Source organism: Ascaphus truei, chromosome 6 (assembly GCF_040206685.1).
Source record: "Ascaphus truei isolate aAscTru1 chromosome 6, aAscTru1.hap1, whole genome shotgun sequence".
NCBI classification, from domain to species: domain Eukaryota; kingdom Metazoa; phylum Chordata; class Amphibia; order Anura; family Ascaphidae; genus Ascaphus; species Ascaphus truei.
The window spans coordinates 72,975,385-72,998,487 of record NC_134488.1 but is presented as its reverse complement, the minus strand read 5'-3'; the positions used below and the strand labels follow the sequence as shown (position 1 = coordinate 72,998,487).

Here is a 23,103-nt window from a genome sequence, read left to right as displayed (position 1 = left end):
TTAGGCAGATAATAACAGTTGTTGTTTGCAAGACTGGTCTATCTATAAATAGAGCCGAGGCAATGAGTAATGAATGCAAAAGAAAACAAGATAGAGAAGAAGAGATGAGGGTAAAAGAGTTATTCAAGTTTATTATAATCACACATACCCATCCGAAATGTTTACATCCAGGATGCATAACATCATAACCAAGTAACCATAAACACAACCCTTCCTATGCCCAAAGTATCAAAGCTGTGCGAGTTAGTCAAATCAGGTGCAATATATCTTAATACATTGCAGCTATGAGACTCATTCCCTTTCCCAACATCAATTTTACTGATATAATGACATTGTTATGGTTAAAAAAAAACCACCCCATTATCGTCATTTTCAAAACATTTGTAATGATTAATTTAGAGAAAAACTAGATAAACAGCAATGTTTGTTTAACTTGTCAAGGATGGCTACCGTGTTCTTGTTTACCTCATCATTAAAATACCATGTCATTTTTCTAACAAATATGAAATTAACATAATCAGTAAACATTGTCTTGTCGTGATTTTGCTAGCTTTGCTGTTGAAAACAATAGGCATATGATACAAAAATGAAGGTTAGCAGCAGAGTAGATATACACAGCACTTTATTGCAGCTTCATTCTAGTTAAAGCAGCAAAACGTGAACTCTTATGTGTTTTTTTTTAAATAAATCTGTTCTTTAGTATTAGATAATAGTGACTTTTTTTTTTTTTTTTTTTTAATTCCTCAATGCCATTTTTTATGAGTTTTAATATAGTGAGCATTCTTTGATTTCTATAGCAGGTTTTAGCCCACCTCCCCAACAGTGCAAGATGTTTGCAACACTTTCCTGTTTGTGATAAATTGTTGCCAATGTTCCCAGCAGTTTGAGCTGCAAACTGTAACAATAGTCAATGTTATCTTAGTAATATCTGGATACATTGTAGCTGCTGAGTTACGTTGACTGAAGGATTGAATGAAACTGAAAGGCGGCCATTTGGTTAGGAACACAATCAGGATTTTTACAGATTTATAACATGTAAGAATGCAGGATTATATAATGTCACATGCTTTACATATAAAAAAAAAAGAAAAAAGGGGGAATGTAGTATTGCTGCTTTAAGGACAGACATGTTTTTTTTTAATGTTTGTCTTTTTTGCCTCTGCAGACAACACCTGGTCTTGGATCCCTAAGTTTTGTAACTTGAGGGATTTCCGGAAACGTCACCCGCGGCAGTATGACGACACCAGCGGAAACATGGTTCACATCAAACAGAAGCTGTACCATAATGGCCACCCAAGTCCTAGGCATCTCTGAGGGGCTCTCCACAGACAGTATCCTCTAGGATCAGGGGATATAGGACTCTTCTTTCCTTTTGGGGAAAAAGCTAAATTAAAATAAATCTGTGAATTCATTTTCCGAAACGGGAAGACAGTAGGAAAAAAGTTTTCTTCCTTCATGCCTTGTGCTTATCTGTTAGGGAAAGGACGCCATATATAGAGTGCAAGGGAATCCAGCTTTGAACCTTGGTACATGGCACCGGGCATCTGATTTTAGTGTTGAACTTCTGTAAATATGTGTTAAAAAAAAAAATTATGATAAAAGACGTCTCAATGATACTTTCAAAAGTGCAAGGTGTCGGATCCTCAAGACTCATTCTACCTTTCCTGTGTGTATGTAGTGGTGAGGGAGGGGGCAGTTGAGTGTCATTCATTGCATACTGCTGTAAGGTTTGGTATGGCAAAGCACTACTACAGAAAGAAAGTAAGTTGCCTTTCCTCCAGTCATTGACAGGTCTGTAGACAAATGAATGTCTCTCTTCTTGTGCTGATCTCAGGTGAGTCCGATGTAGATCAGAACAAGGCTGCTGAACGTGAATCAGAAATATCCCATATGGTCCTCACCAGATCACTCTTTCCCTTAACCCCTGTCCTAGTCTGTGCTTGTGAGCAGTACCTTAAAAGAAGATTTTTAAAAGTGCAGTTCCACTTACATGATCCCCAAAAATACAAAAACATTATTTTTTACAGAATAACTTTATGTCCTCTTCTTCTCCCTGAATACATATTTGTTGTGAAATGATCAACTCGTTTTCTATATTGGAGAAATATTGCTGTAAGAACAATTTTTTTTGTGGCTACCCTTAAAAATGTCTGAACGTTTTTTTGATTATCTGCGATATTTGTCATTGTGCTTTATGCAGGCTAGCGTTCGAGCTCCAATTTGCAAAAGTAATAAACATAGTTTCAATTGTGAAATAGGCGTTACAATGGTCAAAAAGGTGTTATATGGCTGAGGGCTTTCACCTTATTCCTTTCTCAACATATGTTGCTTAGTGGGACTGCACCTTTAAACCCTTTCCCTGCTAGAGATGTGGCTAGAGGTTATCGAGGCTGAAGCACTGGTTTAAGACTATGCAGGTCTCTGTAGCAGTGAGCTAGTGGAGGAGATATGTATTATCATGCAGTGTTGTTATTATATCTTAACACTCTGTTAGAGACATTGATTTGGACAAATGTTTTTTGTTTTGTGTTTTTTTCGTTCTCTAAATGCGTTTCTTGCGTTCACTTCCTGCCAGGACATGAAGTGGCTCAATGGTGATGGTGACACTGCATGTGAATGTGGCAGAATTCCGTAGGACTTTGCATGAATATTCTCTGCCATTCTGTAGGGATTCTTTTGGGATTTTCTTCTTTGATTTCAAAATCTCTCATGATTTAAAGTTTTGAGTGTGTTGTTGGTGTTATGCTGCTGGGTATATAACCGTGCTCGGACGTTTGAGGGCTGACATGTGGGTACATCTAATGGGGATACTGTGAATGTATGTACGTGTATTTTTATTTGTATAAATCCAACCATGTATGCATAGCTTTAGTGTACTTCAATCTTGTCTGCCACACATTAACGTGTTCATTGTGTGTGACATTTTTATTAATTCAAGGTCAAGGTCTTGTGGAAGAAATGCTGAAGCCATATGCAGAAAGTATGATTTATTTCATTCTTATTTTCAATGGCCTCTTAGTCTTAGCCAAAGCAGAAGTCAAGTAAACATTCATTTGAAGCACTTTATTTTAACCACAACACCCCACCTCATACATCCCTCTGTACTGCCAGAGGGACCTGACATGAAACCTACACGACATGTACAGTACATGTAACAGTTACAGGGCAAGGGTATCACTCAGAGAAATAAGGTTGTAATATGCCAGCTGTTACAGCCCTCTCCGGCAATGAATGGGTTACTGAGAAGATGAAAAACTGTTAACAATTCATATGCGTTGTTACAGCACATTCTGCAAAGTAACTCCAGGTCCACACTGTGATAATTATCCAGTTCTGGTTGGGATTCGAATTTGCTGGTCTTTTAGCAACTTTTGTCTAAACAAGTAAGCTCTGAAGAAAGCCTGGTGTGGGTCCGCCTCACACTGCTGACCTGGATTCAGTTAGCAGCTTTGTATTACCTCATCACTAGCCTTCCTCATCCTTCTCATTGATTTGATGCGTTGTCTCTTTAAATCTTTAAACCGGTCTGAAATTTTCAATAAGTCAATATAGCTAATGGAACCTACTGTACCTATAATTAGATGTCAGGCTGTTTTATTCGTTCAAACAACTCTTGGAAGTGAGGGCAGTGATGTGACCCTCAAAACTACCAACTCCCAAGAGCCCTGCAAAAAAATTCTGATAATTCGGTTGATTTTTTAAACGGATATCTTAATAAAAGTGGAAGACAATGGCCCATATTTAGTAAGCAGTCTTCTCTCACGTTCTGGCGCTGGGAGACATCTTGGAGCCTTTTGACTTGATTGGACTGTAAGATGTATTCCAGCACCAGAAGGTGTCTTATCGCAGAAAACAGTTCAGTAAATATGGCCTAATACGAGTGTATAAAATTACAATGGGAAGAATGTTAGATAAATTAAAATACAAGATGTTTTGATAAGTTGAGCGTACAGGTCAGATGTATCCATGACAACAGTGTCAGCCAATCACGGTATACACCTGCTATCCAAAACAATACCGACTTGTAACATCTCTTACCTGAACATTATGGTTTGTGGGGGTCACAGTTTTAATTTATAAAATGGGAAAGCATTTTGCTGCTTCCCTGTGAAACCATGATTAGTTGATATTGTCCCTTATAGGTGGGAATGGTATGCTGTGTTCTCATTTCCACACTCCTCCTCTGTGCCCACTACCCCTCAAATCCTTCTCTTTACATTTCCCCTAATGTCTTCTCTTTGGGTCAGTGTCCACTTAAGAGGCACCATCCCTCCAAAAATGTTTAGCCCCTTTGCGGAGGAATGCGTTGTTGGCCACCTTGGCACAGTGAAGGAGTTAGGATCGCTGAAGTAAACCAAGACCAACTTTAGATATTCTACTGTTTTTATTTTCTTTGTTTTTCTTCTCCTTGGAAATGATATTACATTTATGTTATCAACATAAATCAGTGCTCTACTTCCCACGAGGATATGATAACCCGTGTATGAGGATATGATAACCCGTGTATGAGGATATGATAACCCGTGTATGAGGATATGATAACCCGTGTATGATGATATGATAACCCGTGTATGATGATATGATAACCCGTGTATGAGGATATGATAACCCGTGTATGAGGATATGATAACCCGCGTATGAGGATATGATAACCCGCGTATGAGGATATGATAACCCGCGTATGAGGATATGATAACCCGTGTATGAGGATATGATAACCCGCGTATACATACCTTCTCACAGATTGTGGTTTTTGGGGTATCTCCATACCTCTAAACTGCATCATCACAATGAAAAGGAATCTCATAAAGAGTAATACAATTAGTAGAAAGGCTTGTTAAAATATATCGACATTTTGTTTTGCAATCAAAGAATAACACTGCACCTTTAAAAAGGAGGCCACCACGTGTATTTAGTCTACACCTTGCTTATAGTCACTGCTCTCTGTGTTGTACTGACACATTACATGGTCAGACATTTATTTTGTGTGCACCATTTAACAAACCCATTAATGTTTATGACGTGTGAGATGGGGTCTCTCCCATTGACAGCGAGCAGTGCTTGTTGCTATAAAGCAATGTTGCTGCGCTATGTCATCACAAAGGTAGCGACTCTGGGTGAAAATATGCTCAAACTAAAATAGGGTTCAGCAGTGGCAGATTTCCCATTAGGCCCGATAGGTCCGGGTCTTGGGTGGTAACATTTTGGGGCAGCATACAGGAGGCCCCGCTCTCTTCCCCACTGATTGCCGGGGGAGAGCGTGGGGACTCTGTAAAGGTCTCTTACCTTCTCCTTCATGCCACCCTCCCCCTTCTGTAACATTGCGGCATCAAATGATGCTGCAACGTCACATGGGTACGCGTTGCCATGGCAACGTGACATCACATGGCATTGCATTGTCATGGAAACGTGGCATCACGTGATGTTGCAGCAACATTTGACACCGCAACACTTCAGAAGGTGGCCCGGGGTCACTGCCTATGGGCGTCAACATTTTAAATCTGCCATTGGGGTTAAGAGAAGCAACTCCACTACATCTATAATTGTGTAAACAAAAAATGATATTTACAGTATCAGGTGATTTCTCCTTTCTTTTTGTGGGAAAGAAACAATGTATCATACAAACAGTAAAAACGAGGAAGCAATTGCAAAGACTACAAGACCGCATTATTAATCGGCGTGGAAATGAAAAAGGTCCGGTCTTCAAAACGTCAGCTTTAATTGTTAAAGCTTGGCTTTCTTCCTTCCGGAAGGCCGACGTGTTTGTACGTGCATATGTGGTTTTACAAACAGAATAACATGTTCGTATTTGGGTAACCATTAGTGCTATTCCACACTTCCTCTTAGGTCACTAATGGCATTGTTTTATCTCAGGGATCACGTGAGATTTATTGCTTGTAATGTGGTTTCACAGCCCTGTCTAGGATTTCCCACGCTGTCTCTGCACATGTACCCGTCTAACTGGGTGTTTCTGTATTTTGTGCATATCTGTTCAGACTAAAGGGGGTGTTCCTGTAATGAATCTGTATCTGCGTATGTGACAGTTTGTGTGTATGTGACAGTTTGTGTGTATGTGACAGTTTGTGTGTATGTGACAGTTTGTGTGTCTCAAAAAATGCGTCCTTGTTTGTCTGTGATGAGTAGTTTCCGTGCAGTGTCTCTTTTATGTTGAACTCATTCGGTATTGGAGGGTCTCGTATAACAATATATTGCCAGCTTCCCCTGTAGTTCAAATGGTCATTTGCACCTTACCTACATTGTACATTTCAGAACAGTTTACACGTGGGGTGGTTGCAATGACTAGAAGAGCAGCTGCAAAACTGCAGTACTTAGCTTTTGAAATGTAGGCGGGAGAAGTGGAAGTCTAGGCTTCTTTTTGTGAGCCCTGTGTTATACAACCAACTGTTTTTACCAACATCCCTATTAACAATTGTACTGTACATAGATAGAAATGCTTACAGGCTGAGAGTGGTTATACTATACCAAAGGATGTTTATGCTGTTTACTTTATATTCTATTGCAGATTAAGGAGTCCTATTATTTTTTTATTTGGTATGTTTCTTTTTTCTACTATCTAGCTTGCATTGGAAAATATAGCTGTCCCCAAAAACATCTGTGATTGGTAGTAGGTATGTAGTGATTTGAACCATGGTTATAGTCAGGACTAGCGTAGGGGTTCAGCACCTAGCTAAGCTAGGGGTACACCCCTTCCACTCTCTTGGCTGACTTACCAGGCTAGGAGAGACGACCGCTGTCTGTCCATGAGAGACTTGGTGCCATTGTGGATATTGTGGCATGACTTTCCCAGGCTTGGCAGTTAAAGCTTCTATCTGTCAATCAAGTTTGTGAAGATCAGGCCCCAAATTGAATTGCAGCACCAAACAAGTGTTGGCTAGTGCACCCTTAAGTTTATGAGTGCGTCAGAACAGTAGCAATACTAGGGTTGCTCGATTCATTTTTTGGCTTTGCTACGTCAGGCCCTGCCCTAGCTACCCACTGATTCGAATATAGGAACGTGTCATAAGGACATTTAAAAAAGTAAGGGATATGGTACATGTGGAAGGGACAAAATGGACATATACAGTTACAGGTAAGCAGAACACTGTGATTCAGTTACATTAAAGAAAAATGTAATCAGCCTTGTCTTCCAGTTAGAAATATTAATATTGTAGGTGTGATATGTGGACTGTTCCTGGGGCTTTCACTCCCATTGTATTGCTGCTAGCTGTACAGAATAATTACTCAATAATAATTCCTAGCACATCTGAGTTTTAACCCCAATCCCCCATTAGGTGAAGTTAATAAGCAGTCGAGGATTTTATTCAATTATGTTTTATTGTTTCACCTTCATAAATTATATTTTTTAGCCATTCCTTTAAAGTGGTGCTCTTTATTAACTTGGGTTTTCTTTAGTCACCATAAACCAATTGAGCCGTTATCTACAGAAAGACATTTAGGAATTTGTCAGAAGCCTCTTATAGAGAATGACTTGTGGGCACTGAAATAACACACATTCCCTCATAGCAAATGAAGAAAGTTAAAATATTTCCCGGAACATGTTTTGTTTATGGTATATGATCAAGTAAGATATAGTCGTGATATTGACACTGGTATTGTTTATACACAAGGTGCAGGGGAGCATGTCAAAGTCAGAGGGTACCTTATTTATGCAGTGGAACATTTGGTAGCACCAAGGACAGAGGCTATGAGAAGGGAAGAAATACTGTAAGATTCTTCATGTGACAGTGGGACTATATTGAATTATCTTATTGGAGTGGGAAGTAAAATAATCTGTGCATTATGTATGAAAGATAATGGATCTAATTTGTAGTAAAGCCTTTTAGTCTGAAAACTATTAAGCATTCTCTCCACATCTGTCAGATCTAGTAAATTATTATAAGTTCCTCATTTGACTTAAGTATTTTGAGCAGGCACTTTTAACATTAGCGCAGACTTTGAATGTTTAAACAAGATGAGAAACACCATGAATAGAGACATTGATCTCTATCAATCATTGTGTTTAAGCTAATCTTCCCCTAATCGCTTGCGTCATATAACTACAGTACATATCCCTTTTGAAAAGTATCTTGATACATTGATGACTGGCACTAGACACTTAATGTATAACAGCCTTTTCTTTTTCTGTACATGGTGCATGTTCGAAGAATCTCAATACAAAGTTCCTTAGGTTTTTTTTATCATAAAATAACAGCTGAAAGTCATGTTGTCAGCAGTGTTGATGAGTACGAAAATGAAGACTTGCAAACTTTAGTGATATTCAATTTAATGCTTCACAATCTAGTAGAAGGGATTGGAAATAACCAGGTGATATTTCATAAAATCCAGCACAGCATATATGAGTTGCTTAATATGCATGTTATGAGAGGATGTCGAGAGCACAGCTTGAAATAAAGTTATAGACATGCAGTAAAAATTGGTGTAATGCTGAGAAATCTGATATCACGAAGAATTGCATGAGCCATTTTAGTCCTAGATACAACTGAATTCTTTAGCAAGCAATGACAACTCCTAAATGGACCACAAGGAGTGCCCTTCATACGTGGTTTACACATGGCTTTAAAGATCTTCAAAGTCTCTTTAGATCTACAGAAAATTTCAGCCAAGGAGGCATATATTCCCAAGTGTATAGGTTAGTCATAAAAGAAAGAAATAACATCAGATTAATTCTCTTATAGAGTTAATCAATTGCACATCATTTATCAGGACATTGGTTTTATGATCTTATAATTATAGTACCCTTCTATCTGTAACTTGCTTTGAACCCCAATTACGTTTTACATTGTTCATCTTGATTGACTAATATCCATGCACTTCTATATTTAAATTATCAGCAATATAGGATGATCTGTTAATTACCATAAACAATTTGAAGGCTCCTACTGGGGTTTTCACCACTAAACCACACAACAGAAGTGAAATAGCCATCCTCCCTTAATCTTTCTCCTGCATGTTCCTATTAAGTAACAGACCCGTATTAAGGGGGAAGAAAGTGGAAACCTCATTTGAATATATTTCTCTCGCCCTCTTTTTATGAAAGCTCAAATAACTATATTGCCTGTATATATTTGTTTGTTAACTCACTTCCTACAGATAATCCAGCTATGTTTAAGACAAATCAGGCATTGCATGTCTGATCAAAATGTTATTGGAATTGTATAATCATATCATAATTTAATTTGATTTGAGTAGTAGACATTCATACTTCTTTTCTACCCAGTTGGAATTCTGTTCTTCATACTTGCCAATGTACTCATCTTGGGTTTGGTCATCCAATGGTGCATTTAACATCTGCTCTTACCTCTTTTCTCAATAGAAGTACAACCCAAAAAGTAAGAAAGATTAGAGCCTTCTAGAAAGGGAAAGGTTGCAAAAGATTGACAGGCACTTAATTGGTAAGACAATACCAATGATTTAACTGACTAGTACAAATACAGTATTTGACTGACATAAATCAATGCATTCTCAATCAATATTAAGGATGGAGATTAAGTAATGTTTTGATTACTGAAATTAAAAGTCTTCTACATAACTGGGCATTATGTTGCTGACAGATTCCCACCGCGGATGTGTTATGGGGCTCTCTCAACAGAAGGGATCTCTATGACATTGCTTTGCAGACATCATCACTGTTAAAGAATCCTCACATTTATTAATTTCACATCAATAAATAGAAGAGGATAAAGATGTAAAGCACCAGTCCTACTCACTTGGTCAAAAATATACCTCTGCTTTGCCTCCATCAAATGATCCCATACTTAATTGGTATGTTTTGTGATATGCATTTCAGAAAAAAAAATATATATAGTTTAATCTATAGATAATATTTGTTTGAATGGTACTGTATTTTTCCCAAATTTCCTTAATCTTATATTTCGGTAAAAAAAAAAAGACTGCAGTGGCATTTGATTTTCTATTCCCTCTGCAGCATGGCAAAATCAGTATGGAGAACATGTCTTTGTATTAATTATTGCCACTTGGAGCATAGCTTCCTAGCCTAAACTTATGAAGTAAGGTATGTTTAGTGACTGGATGAGGTTCATTGGTGGAGAGCCTTCAGTTGACTGCTGTTCAGATTCCCTTTTGTAAGTGAAGTTGGTGTTTTGTGATAAACTAGACATACATTCATCCAAAGATCATCAGGTGTAGGGCCTTATTCCATATCCATCACAGCAGCTCTTTTGAGCCTTTTCAACCCAAAATTCCAACTGACTTTAATGAGTATTTTTGACCAAAAACGTCCCGAAGTGATGATTTGGTGGATATAGACTTATCCCCTTAGAAAGAAATTGCACATTTTACGTGGGTCTTGCTCGTAAGACCCAAGTAAGATTGTAACATGATTCACTTATTAGCACATTTGGGTTATAAAGATGATAGATTTTACCCATCAAGGCACTAAAACCCCTTTGCTGCCAATGCGTTGTAGCCCCTCTAACAGCAAAATGTTGATTAATTACATCAATTCACTTACACAGAGTCCTTCAAAGCACCATGCGACCTTTTAGAGCGACTTGGACGTGAAATACATTGCATTCCATTACTACACAGAAAAGATGGAGACGATTACTAGCAAGTGTAGATCAAATGTTGTCACTGATACAGTAATATAGGGTTTACATAGTATACATCCGTATTGATTTATTGAATATCTCCTTAGCATGTTAGGTTAATAAGCTCCTGCAGGAGTTGGGTTTCCATGCCATTGGTAGTCTGCATTTTTTTCTGCTTATAGCCTTTTCAATATTCTGAATAAGTGCACATAGCACCTTGAAGTAGTTTATAAGTGCGGTTATGCTTTCATCTCCCATATAATTGAATTTTCAATCTTCATATTCATCATTCCATTGTTGCCACATGGAAGCAAGGTATGTATTATAAAGGTTTCAACTTTATTTTATTTTTTTATCTCTGTGTAAGTGCCATGGTGTAGTGCAGTTGACTTAATCAGATAGATCATTACTTACTAATGAGCTGCTTTATGTGATTGGCTCTACCATAAACAGTATTTGGGGAAATATCACAATCTGACTGACAGTCTAATGATACAAATCTCCAAACAAACTAACAAGGCACCTCAATTGCAGAACATTTCCAAAACCTGTTGCAGTGGTAAAGATTCTTTATGATGACAGTATACATATTGTTGTTGATTAAATACCAGGATTTAATGATGTGTAAAAGACCAACTCCTTCAGTGCCTTATTGCACTAGAAGTCATGTGCAACATTGAAACATGGAAGTCCAGATTTGTGATAATTCAATGCAGACAAAAGGGTATTTTGTGATAGAGGCCAATAACATAAATAGCTTCAGCGTGGCCATGTTTTTCATTTGTGATGGATGATTGGCAGTTGCGTCAAATGATTCTGGTCTGTTCCGGCTTTTAAATCTTCCAATTTGAAGCCTTAGACTGGTTGAACTTGTTTTTTCCCCCCCATCTGAGTTAGAGGGCAAATCTGCATTTATCCTATAACCCCAAGAAGCGAGAGACAATACTCAAAAGTCAATCCAGTCCACACAGTGTATTTCATTGTAGTGTATATACTGCTCTTCCAGTATTGGATCAGCTTTTATTTTCACCCAGTTTTTAGTGCGTCTTATATCTGATAATGATTAGTTTACCTCTGATGAGCTGCACACACAGACACCCTCTGCATGGGCGCCTGAAAGCAGGGTAGCCACCTGACTCCAGATTAACACTGGCCTCAAAGTTGTTGGGGTGGAGATTTAAATGCCCAGTGGTTGGACCATTGCTTGGAGCCTTCTCCATAATATAAAGGAAGCTTGAGCCAGTTCAGGTTGTAAATCTCCCATTTCAACAATAGCACTAGCTAAAGCTGCCCTTATATTTTGAGCCAGGTGGCACCCTATGTGGAGGGGCATGGGAAGGACCTTTGTAGGAATCGCTTAAAAACTGTTAACAACTGACCCGAAACAAACTGTTGTTCAAGAAAAACCATGTGGAAATGTGACAATTTAATAAAAAGAGGTTTTTGCTCTTTGAATGCTTGTGTGTCTGTATCATTGATCCTTGTCTAGCATAGTTGCATGTGACCAGTTATGCCTCAATTGCACTGCTACGCCTCGAGTACAAAGCATTAATTCTCCAGCAAAAATCTCAACTAGTACAGTAAACACCATTGCCAAACATGCAGAGATTTGCTTCTCCTGCAGGGAATCATACGCAGAGTATTGCTTCTCCTGCAGAGCATCCTGTGCAAAGTATGTCCTTGACTGTAGAGCAGCTTGTATCAAGATTTAATTCTGCATCAGAGCAAGTTTCCAGTGCCTAGAAAGTGCATCCACATACCCATAGTAATTAATTCTGAGTACAAAGACCCTTTATAAAAATACCAAGGTCAGAAAGTACAATATTGTATCCTACTGCTACCGCACAGCACTGCAATCTAACTCTGCAGTTTTGTACTCACTCAATTTACACTTACAATTGTTCTATATGAAAGCACAGATTACTTTTTTTTTCCCCCTCACAAACCATTCTGGAGAGGTCAAAATTTAGCAAGAGTTTCAAAAGATATGTAATGAAATCAGTTCTGAATAAGAGGAAATCGCAGACTACAGCCGCACTGGAACTTCAGTGCACACGCGTTTCAGCAGGAATTGTTTTTCAAACATTGTAAACCACAAGGGCAAAGTGAACGTTCTCTAGTCCTTCAATGTACAGAGCTTTATATGCACTTTGTTGAAATGCTGATATAGATCTGGCTGCAATTCAGTCTTATATAAGCTGACTACTAATTTGTTCTATTTTGTAATATCAACTGACTCTACAGGCGTTATTCATTAAACTGTGATAGTGCTGATAAGGGCACTATGTCACAGAAACTCCCATTGTCTGGTGGAGAAGATTACAAATGTCAAAATATTCCCCCTTTTTTAAAGAGTGCTGCAGCAGGGACTATGTGAACATCAAGTACGTCTATCAGAACATGGCGGAGTCAAAATATCATGAAGAGAAACACGATCACGTTCTCTATGCATGGTTGCGGAAAGCTCACACTAATAACACTACTCATGTTTAGAGACAGATGGTATATCAAGAACCAATAGAGCTAAAGTACAATAGAAGTGATACCTTTAATGGATAACTAGTGTTTAAAAATAGTAAAATCTTTCAGTACCACTAGGTTTTGGAGGCTTCAATATTTCTAGCCATTAGTTAGACAAAGACGGTATCATTGCTACGGGCTAACACAGCACCATCCTCTATCCGTATAAATAACCAATATGATGGGTTTGGTCCCAGAACACAACCTACTCCAGGGAAGGACCTGTTGCCGAGACAACTATTCCATTGGTTCCATGCCTCAAATTGTACAAATCACACCAGTGAACACACTCGAGATATCTGGGCAAAACGCTCGCTTTAATGTCAAATATATACAAATGTATTACATTTGCATATTTTCCAAATATCAGGTGTGTTCACAGGTATCTCTCTGCATGGTATATAGGTTAATCCAGGGGGGTTCAATTCTAGTCCTCAAGCCCCTCCAACAGGTCAGGTTTTCAGGGTATCCCAGTTTCAGCACAGGTGGCTCAATCAGTGGCTCAGTTGGAGACTGAGCCACCTGTACTGCAGCAGGGACTGATTGAGCCACCTGTGCTGAAGCTGGGATATCCTGAAAACCTGACCTGTTGGGGGGGGGTTTGAGGACTGGAGTTGAGCCCCACTGGGTTAATCTATTTGGAGGTATGTAAGTAAATGAGCCCTTTACTACATTGGTATCTTCCCCTTTAACTCCCCCTGAGCAAAAGTCCAATTTCACCTACAGTATGTGAGGGAGGGGAGATTTCTGGCTTTGAATTTCTGAGTAATCTGCCAATTTCTCTTACACTTATCAGATACCCACGCTACAGCTTGTGGTGAAGGGAATGGTGCTTTGAGGTGCAAAATAGTAGTAATACTGAAGACGAACAGAACCCCTATGTAGCACTCTCTGCCTTAGGAAGAGCGTGCTACATAGGGGTTCTGTTCGTCTTCAGAATTACTAATCTGCCAACTTGCAGCCTAACAAATTGTCCATGAATATGTCATTTTGCAAGTTTGCCTCATTTGCATAGCCGGGACAGAAAATCCTTCAACATTCATGTTTAAGAGTTTGTTCCTCTTGACATTGTCTCCGAGTTAGGTCTTGTATTCTCTCTCTAAACCTCCTTTATGTTTAAAGAGACAAGCGTAACTACACCTCCCAGGAGTGGATCTACGCAACTTTCTGATCAAATTGAGGCTTTTAACCATGAACTAATATACTGTATTGCTGCAGAGGTCATCCATTGCTATTTTAGGTATCCCTCATCTTGTTGCTCAGGCTTATTCTCATGTCTATCTTTATGCTAGTCTAGACTTGTATTGTTGGAGAAAGGCGGAAATTCTGTTTTTTCTTTTTTTTAATCCTACCTATTTTCTAACACGTTAATGCTTTTTTTTGTGCTGATACCCTCAGTGCTATGTATCAAGTTCTGACACATGTAAAAAAATATATATTTGGGAATACATTATTAGCACTTTTTCTTTCACTTATTTAAGATGTGTACAATTTGCACAACATGGGTCAAATGCAAATCTACCCATGTATACAATGATTTATTGTCTCCAGGCTCAGCAATGAAGCTGGTCCCCTTTGTGCAGGGCACTACAGTGCATGGTCACCAAGGCTGCAGCTGGGTCTTGTTCCCTTGGCTGCACCTTTCTTAAGCACTATGAAAATCTCTTATTGTAACTATTTCTGACTGTCGGTCTGTTTTAAATGTGTCTCAGACACCCACCTATACACAACATTTTTTTTCAGTATTGTGTATGTAACGGGTATTCCACCCCACCCAATCTCATATATAGTGTGGGTGAGTAGAACATGTAGTGTTACCGGTGTGGTGCGTATACCTGCAGGCTCACAGGAGGTCTGAGCCTCCGCTAATGAGAGCCTGGGGTGAATCCTCTGGAACGGATCTTCGTTTGCAGCGCCTCCACCTATGTAGGATTCTATGGAAATGTAGAATGACCCTACATAGGAACCCACTCAGAAACCACATACACAGTATTATGGATAACAGGTTTACTGAATGAACAATGACAACACCTTACTTCAAAACACTATATCAATACCAGTGCATCAATACAACTGCGTACCATCCCCCCCCACCCACATGTCTATCATCACATTCCCCTCAGTCTCTGGAATGTCCACAGCAATAAAGACCAGTGTGAGTGTGAGGGATAGCGCTTCCCTGTGTTGGGGCCCGGTGGTGCACTTAATATATACAGAGGTACCTTCCGAGCACTCCGATGCTCGGGACTGCAACTGTCTTCTAAAAGGGTCAGACGTCCGTCTGATCCTATCCAGGTACTTCTGCAGTGGACCCCAACGAGGGTCCCACCGCTTCACGGGAACACAACAGTCTCTTGGTACAGCAACCGAACCACAGGAACAGCCACGCCGCTATCCCTGTCTATCCTTAACTAATCCTAGCGTGACAGGAACCCTAACCTAGGGCCTGTCCCTGATGAACCGCAACCTGGGTGGCTTAGGGGAACTCTCCTAGGGCCTGCGGAGTAATACCCTGTCCCACTCCCCTAGCTACCCAGTCCCTAACTGTATCTACTACTACTACTAGATACTCCTAACAGCCTAACGCACCTGCAGCCGACACACAGCTCACACTGTCAGCCTGCAGGGATGCACACACGCTGCACACACTGCGCCCAGCACATGCAGCACAACACACACAGAACGGTACACACCATTCACTGGAGAGGGAGAGTCTATCTGGGACCTAAGGGGTTAATAGTATTCCTACTCCCCTAACGAGGCCCAGTCTTGACTCCCACTAACAACCGACTAACCTGAGTGACCCGCAGCAAACACACTGCTCGCACGCTGTGCCTATTTGCCAGTGCGCACAGCACTACCCGCTGTGGCACTGCCAAACCTGCACCTTACACACACCTAAGGGTGACCTCCCTATCTAGGGCCGTCCCTTATCAGTTACCCACTAACCTGGTGGGGAGTTGGGGCCTACCTGGAGGGTGAGGGTACCTATCAGGATGCAGGAGCTGCACTCACTCCCCGCATCCTTCCTTCCCCTTCAGCTCCTCTGCTCCAACTGACGTGACTCATGCAAAGCCCGGGAAAATGTATCTCTTTCCTCCAGGGCAGTCCTGCAGCCCTATTGGCTCCTATCAAGCACCTGGTGCCTGCCTCGCTATGCCTCATGGGAATTGTAGTCCCGAGGCCCCTACAATAACATTGAGGCCGTGTGCGTGCCTTCCCTCTGCCTACACAAACCTGTAATGGCCGCCGCAACCTCTCACTTACTTCCCCTACTCTCGCGCAACTGTTCCCTGGCTCTAGGGTTCTCCCTGCGCATGCGCGACTCTGCCCTGTCTCTCGCAGCCTCCCTGCGCATGCGCGAGCTAACTGGGCCGCCGGGGACTCACTGCGCGTGCGCGAGTTGAAACGCAATGGCGGCGCCCTATCCGCCCGGCTCCGGAAGCGCCGGGAGCCCTGAGATGCGCGTGCGGCCTTGGCAACCGGCCGCACGCGTCCCCGGCAACCCCCGAGCCGGGACGTGACCGCCCTCTCCCCTGCCACTGCCGAACGGAGCCGCCATTGGACGCGGCGGCCCCCGCGATCGGCAGTCAGATGAGGGGGGTGCTGTAGCGCTGGGGAGACCTGGCTACACTCTCCCCCTGGTGGAAAATCCAACGTCCTCGCTTGGAGAACGCCATACCCTGACATAAGGTTACACAATAAAATACGGCATGTCATATTTGTTACAATTATCAGGTCGACTTTACACCTCAGATTACATAGTACATCACACTCAATAATACCCGAGACTGGCTGAGACCATTTGTGGGGTGCCCCTACCAGATCAGATGGGGGTACCTCACTTTTGCGTCCGTGAGCCTCCCCCAAAAAAATTTCTTGGAGAGTACACTCTAAGGCGACAGTTTCTGGCTCTTCGCTACTTCCTCCCCCTGGTGGAAGGAGTAGCCCAGTGTCTCTGAAGCAGACCTTTACCCGGTCATCCGCGGCAGGGATGCGGTAGACCAGGAGGCCAGGACCTTTCCCGCGGTCCACCACCTGGCGAATGGCACGCTCCTTTTTGGGCGTAAAGGAGGCCAGTCTCCCTGGATCGTCCTTTACACAGTCCTTGTCCCTACGGACTTGTGAGGCTTCCACTGAGAAGCGAGCACTGGGAAATGTCTCGGTTTCACCTGGCAGGGGGAAAAAAGTAGACACCTTACCCCTGCGGTGAATCACGGGGGCCAACAGGTCCTCGGGGACGCTGTCAGTTCCCACCTTGGTGGTATCGGGACCTGCCCCTGGCACTTCTGGGGCAGTCCACTTACGCGCTGAAAACTCGGGAGCGTTGGATCCCAGTCCTGGGACCACTTGTGTCGGAGCACACGGGCTCACACTCCGCTCAGGAACCATAGCTTTGGCCTTCTTCACGGCCACCTCCATCGGAGTCGGTGGGGAACAAGGGGGTTCCTTACCACTCGGCTGGCTGACGATGGGCTTCCCTTCTTCCGGAAGGATCGGCGGTAGACACTGGTCCACTCTCTTCTCTGGACAGCTACCTTCTACTGAGGACACCTCCACCAGGACGCGATGAAGAGGGGAGCCCTTCGCCCGGGCGACCAGACTTAAGGAGCCATCGTGCTCCGCGGTCACCTGGAGGCTCACCCCCGACACCCCTGGGGCAGTCGACTCACCCTGGTCGTCTGTAGGTACTGGTCCCACGCCTAGGACCGATGGTACCTCTGTAGTAGGTCGGACTGACCATTGTAGGGCACACGGGCCCACAGCAGGGTCCGCAACATCGGGATACACCTTTTCCAGGGTACACGGACCCACAGCAGACTCTGTATCCTCTGCATCACCGCTGGGGTGGTTCGCCGGTAGGCGCATCGCCACCGATGGGACTTCAACCTCTTCACTGGAAACTTCTGCATGCTGGGGCACAATAGACTTCAGTAACCGCACACCGCAACATTCACAGTAGGACCACCATGTCAATGTCTCTCTAGAACAACCGCACGTGGGGCTAAAACACTGTATGCCCATTTCTCCCCCCACCTCGATGGTCCTGTAGTCGAGGGGTCCCCGAGCCACGTCAGCTCCCTGCGCGTGAGCTTCTTGCAGGCAGGAGCACATGAAGACAAGAGAATCTACTCCGGACGCCCGCCAGGCCACATACATATTGGGGTGTATGTCCTGACAGTCTATCTCTGTTTCTTGCACATAAAGAAAGTAATCTATGTCTACGACAATGCCTTCCTCCTGGTGAACAGAAGGGTCTAATGGCGGTTCACTGTGCTCACTCCCCCTGGTGGAATTTAAAGGAGGGGTGTGCTCTATCACTGAGTGGCTCTGGCTCTGCACTGAGTCACTCACATTACGGGGGCGGGGCTCTGGTTTTCCCGCCAGTCCCGGAGGGTTTTCTGCAACCCTTTTCTGAGCAGCCTGGCAGTCAGAAGCACGTGTGTCATTTTGAGTTGGCGGAAGCCGCCATGTTAGGTGGGACTCACTATTAGCCTCCCTTGCTACAGGAGCCTCCATTTTGATCACAGTCCTGCTAACTACATTAGGGCTCTCGTTGCATGCAGGAACGGCCGATTCAGGGTAAATAAAGGGGCACCCCTCATTCGGACCCTCGGACAGACTCAAGAATTGAGGACCATCTTCCTCGCTTATGGCATGGTCTACATACATCAGTATAGTACTCCACTGCCAGGTGATATCATACCTTCGTCCTCTGACCCATGTACGATCCAGGCCAGGGAGCTTCCGAACCTGCGCCTGAACGTCCAGCAGAGACATGCCAGCAGGGACTGCCCCCACGGCAACCATGTGGTTAGGAGTTGCACTAAGCTTCGAGGCCCAGGTGGAGACCTCCTGTCTGGAGAGCGCCCACATGGTGAAAAATGGGAATGGGACAATTTAAAAAAAATGAAACAGGGCACCCCAGGTCTATCTCAGCAGCGCCTCCAAATGTAACGGGTATTCCACCCCACCCAATCTCATATATAGTGTGGGTGAGTAGAACATGTAGTGTTACCGGTGTGGTGCGTATACCTGCAGGCTCACAGGAGGTCTGAGCCTCCGCTAATGAGAGCCTGGGGTGAATCCTCTGGAACGGATCTTCGTTTGCAGCGCCTCCACCTATGTAGGATTCTATGGAAATGTAGAATGACCCTACATAGGAACCCACTCAGAAACCACATACACAGTATTATGGATAACAGGTTTACTGAATGAACAATGACAACACCTTACTTCAAAACACTATATCAATACCAGTGCATCAATACAACTGCGTACCATCCCCCCCCACCCACATGTCTATCATCACATTCCCCTCAGTCTCTGGAATGTCCACAGCAATAAAGACCAGTGTGAGTGTGAGGGATAGCGCTTCCCTGTGTTGGGGCCCGGTGGTGCACTTAATATATACAGAGGTACCTTCCGAGCACTCCGATGCTCGGGACTGCAACTGTCTTCTAAAAGGGTCAGACGTCCGTCTGATCCTATCCAGGTACTTCTGCAGTGGACCCCAACGAGGGTCCCACCGCTTCACGGGAACACAACAGTCTCTTGGTACAGCAACCGAACCACAGGAACAGCCACGCCGCTATCCCTGTCTATCCTTAACTAATCCTAGCGTGACAGGAACCCTAACCTAGGGCCTGTCCCTGATGAACCGCAACCTGGGTGGCTTAGGGGAACTCTCCTAGGGCCTGCGGAGTAATACCCTGTCCCACTCCCCTAGCTACCCAGTCCCTAACTGTATCTACTACTACTACTAGATACTCCTAACAGCCTAACGCACCTGCAGCCGACACACAGCTCACACTGTCAGCCTGCAGGGATGCACACACGCTGCACACACTGCGCCCAGCACATGCAGCACAACACACACAGAACGGTACACACCATTCACTGGAGAGGGAGAGTCTATCTGGGACCTAAGGGGTTAATAGTATTCCTACTCCCCTAACGAGGCCCAGTCTTGACTCCCACTAACAACCGACTAACCTGAGTGACCCGCAGCAAACACACTGCTCGCACGCTGTGCCTATTTGCCAGTGCGCACAGCACTACCCGCTGTGGCACTGCCAAACCTGCACCTTACACACACCTAAGGGTGACCTCCCTATCTAGGGCCGTCCCTTATCAGTTACCCACTAACCTGGTGGGGAGTTGGGGCCTACCTGGAGGGTGAGGGTACCTATCAGGATGCAGGAGCTGCACTCACTCCCCGCATCCTTCCTTCCCCTTCAGCTCCTCTGCTCCAACTGACGTGACTCATGCAAAGCCCGGGAAAATGTATCTCTTTCCTCCAGGGCAGTCCTGCAGCCCTATTGGCTCCTATCAAGCACCTGGTGCCTGCCTCGCTATGCCTCATGGGAATTGTAGTCCCGAGGCCCCTACAATAACATTGAGGCCGTGTGCGTGCCTTCCCTCTGCCTACACAAACCTGTAATGGCCGCCGCAACCTCTCACTTACTTCCTCTACTCTCGCGCAACTGTTCCCTGGCTCTAGGGTTCTCCCTGCGCATGCGCGACTCTGCCCTGTCTCTCGCAGCCTCCCTGCGCATGCGCGAGCTAACTGGGCCGCCGGGGACTCACTGCGCGTGCGCGAGTTGAAACGCAATGGCGGCGCCCTATCCGCCCGGCTCCGGAAGCGCCGGGAGCCCTGAGATGCGCGTGCGGCCTTGGCAACCGGCCGCACGCGTCCCCGGCAACCCCCGAGCCGGGACGTGACCGCCCTCTCCCCTGCCACTGCCGAACGGAGCCGCCATTGGACGCGGCGGCCCCCGCGATCGGCAGTCAGATGAGGGGGGTGCTGTAGCGCTGGGGAGACCTGGCTACATGTATTATTTTTAAATAGAAAATAAAAAAACGTTTACAAAACCTTCCTGTGGTCTATTGACACAGAGGCCAAGTGATATCCATTAGTAAGATGCAGCAAAACGTTAATGCTGATGGTAATATAGCAGGGCCCCGCTTTCCGGTGTTCCGCTCATATGGCGTTTCCCAATGTATACCCATATTCATTAGGTTTGGCGCTTGTTCCGTTTTTCCGGCTGTCACTAAACAACAGTTTTAGTGCGTGTGCAACTCCTTGTCAGATGCCATTTGTCAGCAAAACAGTCGGTTTACAGCTCTGCACCTCTGTTTTCAAAAAGGTACAATACAGTACAGTAGGGCCCCGCTTTACGGCAGCGGCCTGGAACGCAACCTGCCATATGAGTGGGGCCCTACTGTATAGAAAAGGTTAATGTTACACTGAAACACCTACAGAAGGTTCCATATTAACTTTAACAGTTTTGAAATGCTATCATCACGGCTGGCGTAATGGCGGTGCCAATGCACCGAGCCCCGTAGTTACAGAGGACCCGCACTCTTCCCTACAATTAAACCGACTGCCGGGAGAGAGCGTGTGTCTCGGTAAGGCTGCATCCCCGCTGGCGCTAAGCGAGCTGTGTTTGCCGCTTTTAATTCCATAAATGTATATGTGCAAGTCCCCGCGGGCACGCTTGGCACTTGAGTAAACAATTTTTTTTTTACTTTCAAGCTCGCTCAACTTGCCCGCAACGCCCCCCCCGCGCACGCTTGCGAAATAGCCAGGACACCCGGCACACATGCCTGAAGAGCTGGTGCTGTCACCGCTCTCAAGCGTGAGTGCGGTTAGCACCAGAGGGGCCGCAGCCCAAGTTTTGTTTACCTTCTCCAGGGTAGCATCTCCTCCTGCATCATTGTATTGTCATGGAGACACCGCACGCTACGTCATAGGAGGTGGATGCTGCTCTGGAGATGGTTCGAGCCCCGCCGAACGCCTAGCTGGCCCTGTATAAAAGATCATGGTTATCCTACAAAATTGAATAATAAAAGAAGCCAGTTCAACTGTTATCAGTGTAACACCCCTATCCCCACCCAGTTGCAGAAGATAGGATGTACACATGTTCAGTTTCTCCTTGCACTGCAGACAGGGTTTCTACCTGCTTCAGCGTAGTGTAGCTCAGTCAGGTTTTACCTTTAGTCTCAGGGCTTCTCTGGTGGATCCAGGCCTAGGCTGTAGTTAGTAGAATAAGTGGAAAAAGGGCACCATGAACTTTTAACAGGATGCTTGCTTTATTGTCAGCAGGATCAGCATACCAAACATCATAAACAGGACAGGCTCTCAGTATCTATCTCATGCAGCAGTTCCCCCTTTGCCTGCAGTTCCTCCCAGGACCCAACTTAACCCTGGATAGGAGTAAATTAAGCTCAGCCCCAGGTCCCTACTTAAACCTGGCTATAGCCCTGCTCCCTGCAGCAAGGGGAACCTCCGTACCTGCACCAGGCACCTAACAGAATCTCCACAGAACTAACTCTCTAGGGTGGGTCCTACCCTTATATACCCCAGGGGGTGTAAACCTTTTCTCCCCAGTCTATGGGCAAAACGGGATGTTGCAAAGCATCACCCCACCAGTCACATGACCTACCAGAACGTTCCTAGCTCTGAGTCATGCTCACCAGACTAGCAGGTCCTGGATATTGCAACAATATAACTTGCCTCTGGTACTTCTCACATGTAGGACCGTGTGCAATGGGTTTAACCCCCACACTGCCAGAGTGCTGCCATAGCCTTCATGCTAAAAGGGCCTGGTTTTAGCAGGGAGGCGACACTAGATATATATTAACAAGAAAACCCTGAAACATTCTAAATCAAGGAATGTATGCGTTATTTCAAAAAAGTAAATGACCTTTTTGCATCATTGGTGGTGATGTGAACAATGCTGACAATTTTAATCTTCATCTCAGCATTACTTAAATTATACCGCTGTGAAAATAGGGGATTAACAATGAATGCGCTGTTGAACCATAATATAAATAGTACTGCTGAGCCAGACATGATCAATAAATAGAGAGCTATGGCATTGCATAACAAAGCATTACCAGTATCCCTCCAGCAGTGAAAGGTTAATACCGCAGTGAAGCCGACACAACAAACAGAATTCATGAAAAGCGGGTTCTGAAATTCTGAAGATACTAAAATCCATATTAA

The 23,103-nt window shown here is 44.0% G+C and overlaps 1 protein-coding gene and 1 long non-coding RNA gene across 3 annotated transcripts in view; one reads left to right on the top strand and one right to left on the bottom strand.

Moving 5' to 3' along the window:
* Positions 1–12,758, top strand: part of TMEM240 (transmembrane protein 240) — a 101,374-nt gene extending 88,616 nt beyond the window's left edge. For both annotated transcript variants that reach the window (XM_075604808.1, XM_075604809.1), the window contains exon 4: positions 1,166–12,758. In XM_075604808.1, the coding sequence (XP_075460923.1) occupies positions 1,166–1,314 (149 nt within the window). In that variant the 3' untranslated portion in view covers positions 1,315–12,758. The remainder of the gene's footprint in view (positions 1–1,165) is intronic.
* On the bottom strand, positions 10,258–23,103 carry LOC142497270 (uncharacterized). Its single transcript, XR_012802219.1, has 2 exons — positions 22,090–23,103; positions 10,258–11,488 (listed from the first exon to the last, which is right to left on the bottom strand). It is a non-coding gene; the product is annotated as an uncharacterized LOC142497270 (long non-coding RNA).